Source organism: Pistacia vera, unplaced genomic scaffold (assembly GCF_008641045.1).
Source record: "Pistacia vera cultivar Batoury unplaced genomic scaffold, PisVer_v2 Contig140, whole genome shotgun sequence".
Lineage (NCBI taxonomy): Eukaryota > Viridiplantae > Streptophyta > Magnoliopsida > Sapindales > Anacardiaceae > Pistacia > Pistacia vera.
The window spans coordinates 981,497-992,320 of NW_022195467.1; the positions used below are offsets into that span (position 1 = coordinate 981,497).

General features: G+C 36.6%; 2 protein-coding genes across 4 annotated transcripts; both read right to left on the minus strand.

Moving 5' to 3' along the window:
- Nucleotides 1-3,264: 3,264 nt before the first annotated feature.
- LOC116123186 (zinc finger BED domain-containing protein RICESLEEPER 1-like) lies at nucleotides 3,265-4,747 on the minus strand. The gene is made up of 2 exons (XM_031408994.1): nucleotides 4,534-4,747; nucleotides 3,265-3,974 (listed from the first exon to the last, which is right to left on the minus strand). The coding sequence occupies exons 1-2, from the start codon at nucleotides 4,745-4,747 to the stop codon at nucleotides 3,265-3,267; spliced, it is 924 nt and encodes a 307-aa protein (XP_031264854.1).
- A 1,932-nt stretch (nucleotides 4,748-6,679) lies between these two features.
- On the minus strand, nucleotides 6,680-10,552 carry LOC116123104 (serine/threonine-protein kinase AFC2). 3 transcript variants are annotated; one of them, XM_031408894.1, is made up of 12 exons: nucleotides 10,341-10,552; nucleotides 9,401-9,593; nucleotides 9,087-9,113; nucleotides 8,841-8,994; nucleotides 8,687-8,735; nucleotides 8,475-8,589; nucleotides 8,146-8,237; nucleotides 7,862-8,018; nucleotides 7,704-7,768; nucleotides 7,520-7,617; nucleotides 7,318-7,420; nucleotides 6,680-7,226 (listed from the first exon to the last, which is right to left on the minus strand). In XM_031408894.1, exons 1-12 carry the CDS (start codon nucleotides 10,437-10,439, stop codon nucleotides 7,080-7,082), a joined length of 1,299 nt encoding a protein of 432 aa, XP_031264754.1. In that variant the 5' UTR covers nucleotides 10,440-10,552; the 3' UTR covers nucleotides 6,680-7,079. The 3 variants fall into 3 exon arrangements, with proteins under 3 accessions (XP_031264754.1, XP_031264755.1, XP_031264756.1); XM_031408895.1 differs by lacking the exon at nucleotides 9,401-9,593 and having other exon boundaries at nucleotides 10,341-10,476; XM_031408896.1 differs by lacking the exons at nucleotides 8,475-8,589; nucleotides 8,687-8,735; nucleotides 9,087-9,113; nucleotides 9,401-9,593; nucleotides 10,341-10,552 and having other exon boundaries at nucleotides 8,841-8,991.
- Nucleotides 10,553-10,824: the final 272 nt, after the last annotated feature.

Genomic DNA, 10,824 nt, shown 5'->3' on the forward strand with positions numbered 1-10,824 from the left:
CAAATACTTCTCACAAATACGACGTGACAATTCGTAATTGACTTAGTCAGATGAGATCTATTATTGGGTAAATAGTATTCATACGAATTGATCAATTGTGAGTTAACACGTTGCGTTTATAAAAGAAAGTTAATGAGAAGTGTTTATCAATATAGTATTATTATTCTTATAAAATAGCAAAATAGCATTATACACTATTTTCACACACAAAATCCCTCAAACCTTTAACCAAAAGTCATCCTTCAACCCTTAAAATCCTTCTAACTCATTCTTCGTAACTACAATCCCTACCAAATTAAAGAATATTTACATAGATGAGTGATTAATATTGGTTGTTTGGGTTAATTTTTAGATGGAGTGTTGAAAATTGAAGGATTTTGATGTTTTTGACCAGACCTAGTATTGCTTATCAGAGGGTTATTGGTGGTATCGATCAATTTTTCAGCCAAGGTTGAAGGAGACAAACAGTATCAGATAGGATTATTGGAGGTATATGTAATGTTCATAGAGGGTATTTAATATTGTCTAGTAGGGGATATCGGTGAAAATTACAAATACCCCCTATAGTCCTATCGAACGTCTGATACCCCTTACTAGACAATATCAAAATACCCTTTATGAACATTACATATACCCCCTTATAGTCCTATCGATCGTCGATACCCAATCAGACGATATTGGACACTTTTTGTCTTCTTCAACCTTGGGCCACGAAAAATAATTGATACTTTCTAATACCCTTAGATAGCAGTCCTAGGTTTCATCAAAATTATTCTATTCATGATACCTATATGGGCAAAAAATCATGTTCAAAACCCAAGACTTAAGCCTTCAGTCTAGCAAACGAGGTCCAAGGACCCAATCTAGTGAAGGTCCAACATACAAGGCTCAACCATCCATATCAGGTGGACCCAAGTGTTAGTAATTGATCTCTAGTAGACAACGGAAAAATTAAAAACAGATCGGAAATCAATTACTATTACGCCAAGATTCGGGTATCAATTAGGTTGCTTACATGTTAAAACAAAAATTTTGTATAAAATAAACTTAATCCATCCAAAAGATCAGGAATCTTACATACGTTTGGAGACTCCTTCAAGTATTTCTAATTTTATTTCGCTACCGATTCAATATGAAACCGCACATATGTTGATCCACACAAAGACAATCCGAAGAATCAATCTTTGTTTTGCTAGAACAACAGGATGACTTCAAGAATCAAGTTTTTCAAAGAATCAAGAAGAGAAAAAATATTTTTCTTCAATCAATGAGTGGGGACGTGAGAGAGAGAGAGTAAAAAGGGTGGCTAGGGTTTATTTTAATTGAATAATGTTTAATGATATCATGTTTCAATTTTAAGTTACACCTATATTATGCAACAATTAAACCCTATTCCATTAAGAAATAGTTATGGGCTCTAACCCTAATCCACCTTTGTAACCAAACACCCTTTAATTGATATTTTAAATTTAAATTAATTATTATTATAATTAAAAATCAATTAATATATATAATAATATATTAATATTTAATTAATAATAACAATCCATTTAAATACATGCGCACATATATTTAAATATAATCTCACTAATTTTAATTTTAATATTAAAATTAAATACAGGCAACAACCTCAGCAAATTTAATTGCACTGTGAGATTACCAAAATATCATTTCGTCCAAAAAGATGAAAGTACCCTTTTTACAAAACGATTTTTAAATTATCTTCTAAGTGTATAACCCGTAGGCTTAAGGCTGTTAACAAGCCAAGCCGAGCCTAGTATTCGGCTAAACGAGCTCAGCTCGTAAGGGGGGAAGGGTTAACCGAGTTCGAGTCTAGCCGAGCCATAGATGGTTGGCTCGGCTCAAACTCAGTAAAGAATATGTGGCACTAGAGCTTGGCTCGCAAGCCAGATTTTCAAGCCGGCTCGCGAGCCAAGACTAAAACCTACAATTTTTTTTTTCTGGATCAGACCTGGTATTTAATATTATCATGGTATTCAATCCATTTCCTGTCCTATACATTATAACAACAACTAAATCTCTTAAAAAATTAAACATAAAAAAAATGTTGGGGACATGCATGTATACTATATTCCATTTTAATGCCACAAAGGCACAAAACATTTGACAAACACAAGTAAACCTGCATGTATTTGGCAAATAACTGAATCTCCACATGTGATCATTTCATCATACTATATACAAAATACCATAGTTGATCTGTTTCAACAAATTAAGTGAAGTGAACTAAAGTTTTTGTTTGGTTCACTTTACTTAATTCATCTTTCATTAGAACAAAAAGGGGATTACATACAAATTTAATCCCAAAACATCAAAATATAATGTTTCATCAAAAAAATGGATGTATGTTGGGCAGATACATCCCAAAATCATTCTTGTTCCACTCCTGCAAACAAAATAATAATAATAATAATCACTTAAGGACATAAGTACATAAAGATGAATATGCGAACCCAAACAAAAAATCAATTAAGTCAAACTTGAACAATCTTGCTACCACAGCCAATGACATGTGGGAGAATCAAACAATCTACTGATTCCTGTCAACTAACGGGATAGGAAGAACAATCTCCAAGTGGTCCTGTTTTTCTGAAATGAAATAAGAAACAAACTTAAGTTTACATTAATATGAAGTAATTGTAAATATTGAATTGCACTAAAAATATAATCAAGAGAACTTACTTTGCACCCTTTCTTCACTCCGTTCAAAGATCAACACCAATCACATCCACAAAAGAGCATTTCCACTGTGTCTGGAGACAAAGAAGCTCGATAACTATCAATAACCCTACTATTAGCACTGAATGCAGACTCTGAAGCAACTATAGTAATCGGGATGACTAGTATCTCACGAGCCATCAAAAACAATATAGGGTACTTGGTTGAATTTGCCTTCCACCATTGTAAAGCATCGAATGCCTCACGATCCCCCACGCACTTATGACACCCCTCTCCTAAATAACAGTCTAGCTCAGACTTACTTGGCTCAACAGTCTCCACTACATCCAAAAAACTGCTAAAATCATCCCAACTCGCGGCTCCCGGAGTCGTTGCCTCCTCACCAACGGCTCCAACTCCATCCCCTACTACTAGAGGCCCACAGGAAATAGTATAAGCTTTATTAGCTTCAACATACTCTCCATATAGCTCATACAGTGCATCCCGAACAGTTACAATATTTGCATGGGCTTCTAACTCAAAATAAATCTTGGGGAAGACCCATTGAATTACCCTCATTTTCAATCAAAGATCCAGTACAACAACCACACACATCAGCACTCTACATTCCCCCCAATATTTATAGAACTTGTCCTTCATTTTCCTCACCATGTTTCTAATGAACTCATCTTCGTCTTCACTCTTACTATCCAACATCATTTTCACTAGATATACCTCATTTAAAAATAAATTAGATGTCAGATAATCACTCCCACTAATGAGATTGGTTGTACCACTAAAAACATTTAAAATGTCACACACTTTCTCCACTTTCTCCCAATCCTCGTCCTGTTCACAGTAATGATAACTTAAATCTGTTTCTTTCAACTTGGGAAATACTTTTTTAAACTTAATCGCCATTGCCAACATTTCATACGTCGAATTCCATCTTGTTTTGCAATGTAGAATAAGCTTCTGAAACATCAATTTAAGTTGTTGCACAATCTCAGTAAAAACCCTAATCCAACTCTCTGAAGCATTGATGTATAAGACGCTCTCATGGATGTCATCGATGATATGCCTAATCTGATAAAATCCATCTTGAACAATGAGCTTCAAGATATGGGCACAACATCTAACATGAAACAATTTCCCTCTACGAATCAAATTCCCCATAACTTTAAATTTTTTCCTCAGAATTCTAATTGCAACGTCATTACTTAAAACGTTATCCACTGAGATAGTGTACACCTTATTTTCAATACCCCATTCCATAAGGCAGTTGGAAATGGAGTCTGCAATCACAACACCGGTACGAGGATGAGGTAAATGCACAAAGTTGAGGACACGTCTATTCATCCTCTAAGTACCATCTATCCAATGCCTAGTGATCACCATATACTCCATCTTCTGATTGCCGGAATTCTACAAATCCGTAGTCAAACTAATTTGGTCACATTCTTTAACAACGTCTTCAACTTCGCTTTCTCACTCTCATGTACTTTCATACAATCATTTTTGCAAGTATGGCGGGAAATCGGACTCCATTCAGGAATCCCATACTTCAGCATATTGTTCAAGCCCTTTCTTCCACAATTGAAAATGGATGCTCATGCATAAGCACCCAATGGGCGATAAGTTCCCACATCTTCATCATGTCGAACTTTCTAGTTAATGTAGGCAAAATAGGAGTTCCAACATCACTGCCCACAACAGGAAAAGTAATGTGTTGTTGCCTCATGGAAGCTATTCTTTTTTAACACCGTTTCAAATGTCTGTAAAACTGGGTGGTGCTTCTGGTGGCATTAATAGATAGTTTCGCTTTGAAATTGATACGCTCTGCCTTTTTTGTACCCCCTAGGACAACCATCTCCACAAACTTTGTCCAAACAATAGATGTTTTAGCTCTCTTTTTCCTCTGAATTGGATTCTCATTCTGCCCACTATTATCTGGGCTACTAACACTGTGTTCCGCATTTGTAGTGGTCTCATTCAAGGAACGTTTATTGCCCGGTGTAATCGCAATTGTATCTTGCTCTGTAGGGTTGCTTAAGGTACTATCGGCCATTTCCAAAACTATAATACAAAATAAAAACAAAGGGGTTAGCTACATTTAATATAAAGTAATATAAACATTTTCATTTTCATTAGTCCACACTCCACAACACAAACACATTATACATCCCAAAGCATTTTCATTTTTCAACACTAGTTACATAACACATACATTTATCTAAAGCCTCTACTGCATTTAATACAAATTTTTTGTCCACCCGTGTAGCATTTAATATAAAGTGAATGTGTCATTGCTCATTTACTCCTCATTCAGTCATCTCAACACACTCAAATAATTTCCTAAACACCACAGCATATCATAAACACTCCACAACACAAACATTTTACTTGCACACCAGTACACCACCAACACGTTACACTTACACAGCACAAAGCCACAAACACATTACACTTACACAACACAAAGCCACAAACACTCCACATGACCACAATACCAACACGTTACAGCTACACAACACAGACATTACACTTACACAGCACAAACACTTCCTTAACAGTGAACACAAAGTCATAGACGCAATGGGTATATGCCTTACATATGAACACGCACGCCTTTGAAAGAATAAAAAAATGAGATGATGTTGAGCTAATGCTAAGCCAGATAGATAGGTGATAAGGATACAAAGTTGAGTATCTAATTCCTAAAATATTGGCATATACCTAAGCGGTGAGCCTGAGATTAATTTATAAACAAAGGTAGAAAAGCTTGATATTGATATTACAAGTATTTACATTGGGAAAAAAAAGAAGAAAAAGGACCAAAAAATACCTGACCAAGTTACTATACCGGCGAGAAGATGATGGGACAACGAGCAGCAATCGACGGCTAGAGGAGAAATAGATCGCAATGCAAAAAGCTTGGTCTGGCCGACAATAGTGGCAAAATGAGGAAGAAGAAGGTGAACAGCATAACAGGTGTCCGACGACTGTAATAGTGGATCTCAGCAACCGTGGACGATGGGGCAGCGGAGAACATGATCGGGATTGTCAATTTTGGTTGGGGTTGTTTTTTCAATTAGGGATTTGGTTGATTTGGGGGTAAAAATCATGTTTTTGTTTTTTACAATGGGGGGAATTTGTTAAATTTCAAACTATTATGACTAATAAATGCAAATTTCATTTACCCCCCAATAGATTGAAAACCTTCAACGTTACCTTATATTTTGAGCCAAAATTGGCTCGCAAGCCACTGAGTCGAACAGCTATGTTCGAACTCGGCTCGCATATACTTCACGAATCGAGTCGAGCCAGTTCGATTAAGCTTGAGCCGAGCTCTTGACAAGCTTTTTCGAGCCAAATCGAGCTAAGCCCACGAGCTGCTTGGTTTGTGTAACAGCCCTACGTAGGCTCCTTATCAGATCGATAGTGATTAGTATCGCGATTGACACCAATTAATTGTCTTACTACACACAGACTAAGATTGGCTCATAGCAAGACATCATGGCCACCCAATAGATTCGAATTCAACGAAATAACTACCTATCAACAATAAGGTTACTGTAACGCCCCGCTTGAGGTACGTTGTTATTGTTTCCTCTTTTGCCCTTAATCTAGTTGGCTTTTGTTGTTTGTCGAATGTTTGCCCTGAAAATTGGATGAAAAACAGAAGAAGTTCTGTCTGCCGTGCTTTGCNTCACGAGCCACTTGATTCATCTAAGGATAGAAAGCCAAAAATCATTGCAACCGTTCCAGCCAAAAATTTCTCCTTTATAAAGCGTATTTATGGTCAGAGTCATATCTTAGCAATCAAATAATTTCTTCGATCGTTACCAAGGAAAAATAACTCGGACAAGGCCTTCCGCCTACAATAATTCAGACAAGGCCTTCCGCCTTGTTTGAGACGATCAGCAATCGGCCAAAAATGATATTAGCGCATTCAGGATGCCAACTAAAAGATAATTAAACGAATAACCACAAGTGAATGATATAAATGACAAGAAAATTAAAAATAATAAAAATGTGAAGACAGCAAGAAAGAGGCCAAACTAAACTTAAGAGAGCATTACATGAATCATCAGTAAAAACTAATTCTCCAGTCGCAAATAGTTCTGTTGTACACTTTGGTTAGTCTCAGAATTTTTCATTAGAACATCACGCTAAAAATCTAGCTTCACATGTACAGAGCATCCAGAAAGCTTTTGGTGTTGAGGAAAAATATTTACAGACGCAGCCTTCCTTCAAATTGGGAAGGCGGCCAGACAGTCAAGCAGCAGAAGCAGAAGCACACTTGAGATACTTGGCACACCAAACTATAATAAGTTGCTTCTGGCCACCCCACTACAGCAACTCAACTGAATCACACCAGGGCTTCACAGGGTTCTCGCTCATCTCCTCAAATGATCCCTAGAAAAGAATGGATGCCTGAGGGCATCACGGGCTGTTAGTCTGTCCATGGGGTCATACCTAAGCAGTCCTTGCAATAGATGTATGAGATCCCCGGCTGAATGGTCTACATGCTGCATTATTAGGTTCTGAAACAATCCGAAGATGAACACAGTTTATGACCAGATCAACAAGATTATGGGCCCTTAAAATGTGACATAATGTAAACAAGGTACAAACCTGAAGGCGAGGAAGCTTCAACACAGCTTTCATGCTATCCCTTGAGGTTGCACCTTCTGGCCAGTCCAACTTACCCCTTCTGACATACTTCTCTGCATGTCGGCTGATATGATCCATGGTAAAAAGAATACTTTTAATTAATATTTATAAAGAATTGCAATGATGGACCAAACTACAAAAGATGGGGCAAAATTTCACTCACTCTACTCTCTTTAACATTTGTGACGGCAAGGGACCAAGGACCCGCTCCATCATTGCAAGGTGCTCCAAATTCTCATGAGTTTGAAACAACGCTTCCCCCTATGGAAAGGTACACAGAAGCTCTATAAAATGTTCAATCACACTTGAATCGTCAACATTCCAAGAACAAACTAAAATAGACTGACCGTGCATAACTCCACCAAGATGCAACCAACACTCCATATATCACATGGATAACTCCACCCAAGTCCTAGAAGATCATTAAATAAAAGGTGTGTGCTCAATCTACTGAACAGAGAAAATCTTCACAACCAAAAGAAAGGTACAAATGAATCTTATTTACCAAGGATAACCTCCGGTGCACGATAATGCCGTGTGGATACAATGTAGTTCTGATCTTGGCGTTCATAAGTTGTGCTACCAAAATCTATCACCTTAATAGCACTTGACTTTGGAACTCTTTTATAGTAAGAACTATCCTTTGGCGAGCGGGAAGAACCCTGCATATTCAGGAGCAGTTAGAAGAATAAGTAATAATATAAATTGGGATAGAGGGATATGCAAATATGAAATTCAGACTCGTGGGGTAAAGAGAGAGTGAGAAAGAGAAAAGGACTCCAAGAATACCTTGTAATCAAGAACCTTACTGTACTCCGAAGAAACTAACAGTACATTCTCAGGCTTCAAATCAGTATGTATCAGAGATAGATCATGCATGACTGCAAATACGAATCAAATGAACAACATTAGCAACATTATCGTATAACATAGATGACATTTTACTTTTGAACATCTATTCACCTAGAATAAAAAATTAGGTTAACTTTTTTAATAATATTTATCATTAGATTAATCTTAAATAAGATATATAGTTATTAGACTCCATGGAGGGGGGAAGAAAAAAAGGAAATGCATGACGGATTTGAGAGAAACTAGCTTAAGTATTTACTACACACATGCTATACATTCCAACAGTTGTCTGCCAATCTCACGGACTAGATCAATGGGAAATGAGCGATAATTGTTTTTCCGTAGAAAATCGTATAAGCTAGGTCCAAGCTTCTCAAACACCTGTTGAAACCATTTGAATACATCCAAGAAGTCTTAACCCCCAAATTATGTGTAAATTGGGGAAATCAATCTTATTACAAATCAATCATATACTTACAATACAGATATGGTTACGATAGTCAAACCAGTTCCGTATTTGCACACAACTGCAAGGAATAAACCCATTTAACCATTTGACATAGAAATTTAGCGAATGTTGTTATGCAATCAGCAATGGCAGGATGGGTTGCAAACTAAAACAAACTGCTCACCGATTGCCGCCTTTGTCATGTTTTGCAAGTTGTTGCAGAACCTCAATTTCAATCATTGCTGCTTCACGGTATTTCTTGATTCCACGAACAATTTTGATGGCAACCATTTCTTTCCTTTCCCGGTCCCAGCATTCTAAAACCTGACCAAAGGTTCCTGTACAAAGAGGATTGGAAAGAAACCTTACATCATACAGATGAACAAATAAACTATGATATAAAGGTGTGAATTCTGTTGCACAAACATACCTTCACCCATTTTGCTGTGAATCTTATCTGAAATAACAGAAAGGAATATATAAGTAATCAGAAATTAGTAAACTCTACAAGTCAAAAACATGACAAATCAAATCCCTTTTCTCTGATTACATGCACAGGAACAACACATATATGAAATAAAAATACTGAAAACTCATGTGTCAAAAATAATAAATAGGTCCACTTATTTGAAATATATAAATCAAAAAACACCAAACTACAGAAATGAAAATCACAGATATATGAAACTTATTTTAGACTGATTATTATCATTAATTGAGACAACGATGGTAAAGTGTAATTACAGCGTGAAGTTAAACTATCTCCAAGCGCAAACGTGTAATGGCCATCTTTGTCATCCTCACGCCATGGGGGAGAACCATTTCGAGCCACACTCTTTACAAATAGAGAACTAGTGGTATAGTCTGAGGGAGCTCTTGAAGGTGCAAAGCTTGTTACATTCCCAACATCTTGTCCACAAAATAATCCTACCTGAGCCTACACAGAGCCATTCATTCATGTACCACTCAAAAGTTATAACAAATCTGTGCTCCCTTAATGCTACCCTTGGATATTTACCAACTTCAGTCATTTGAAGCCAAAACTCATTGATAATTAGCACAGAAAAAGAACCTCAGTGCATAAAACAAATTAAAACATATAAAACAAGGCATAAGATGAACATATTTAAGGAAGACAACCAGCTCGCAATATGGTTCTAGCTGAAACTTGACTTGTAACTAAAATAATTGTGTAAAAAATTTTAATGATTAGTCTGATTCACAGATGACTTAGAAGAACGATCCCACATAATCAAAAACTCAATATCTAATAAATCTGTCATCAAAGCGATAGACAGATCATGGAAAATATGTATCCTCCAAACTAAATTCATATAAAGAAATTTGGACCATTCAAAATTACGACATTCATAATTACGATCTATCCGGGTGAACAAATAAAAAGAGATATACAATAAAAATTCCTCTCAAACACAAAGAAAACAGATCTCAGAATAGATTTAATCAGCAATAGAAGATATATAATAACCAAAAGGAACAAAGAATTATCTCTATACATAAGATCTGAGAACGCATAACACGCATCATTCAATTAGACCAAACCTTATCTGAAACATCAATAAAGATCACCTAGTTTACAAAAAATAACTAGATCGGTCAAAACTAAGAAGAAAACACATAAAATCAAAAACAAAAATAGGATCTTGAAAATCAAAGATGATACCTTCGGTGCCTGAGGCACGTCCCAGCCCAGACGCGCCCGCTTTCGCGGCCGACGATCCAGATGCGTGAGAGGAAACTCTGTTACGCGTTCCATCTCCATGACTCTAGATCTGAGAAAGGGTAACTAAGAAAAATCGAGAGAAAATTAGATTTTGAGGAGGAAAAAACAGGAGAAGATAAGGACGTTGTGCTTTTTGTGAGGAAAGGGGCAAAGCTAACCCTAATTTTAACCTACCAATTAGAGGGGTTGGGGCGGTTGAGATTAGATCTATCCGTACACGTGTAATGTTCATAGCCGTGCGTTTGACCAAAAATTTGCTTTTGATTCGATGTAATGTAATCAGTGATTTGGTTTGCAAGTATTTGGTAGGTATTTAACTATAGTTAGGTTTGGCCTCAGGTTAGGTTCGAATCGTGGTTGAGTTAGCTTTTGTTTCAAGCAGAATAAAGGAAAGCTATTCTTACGCGCTTACACACGTGCCGGG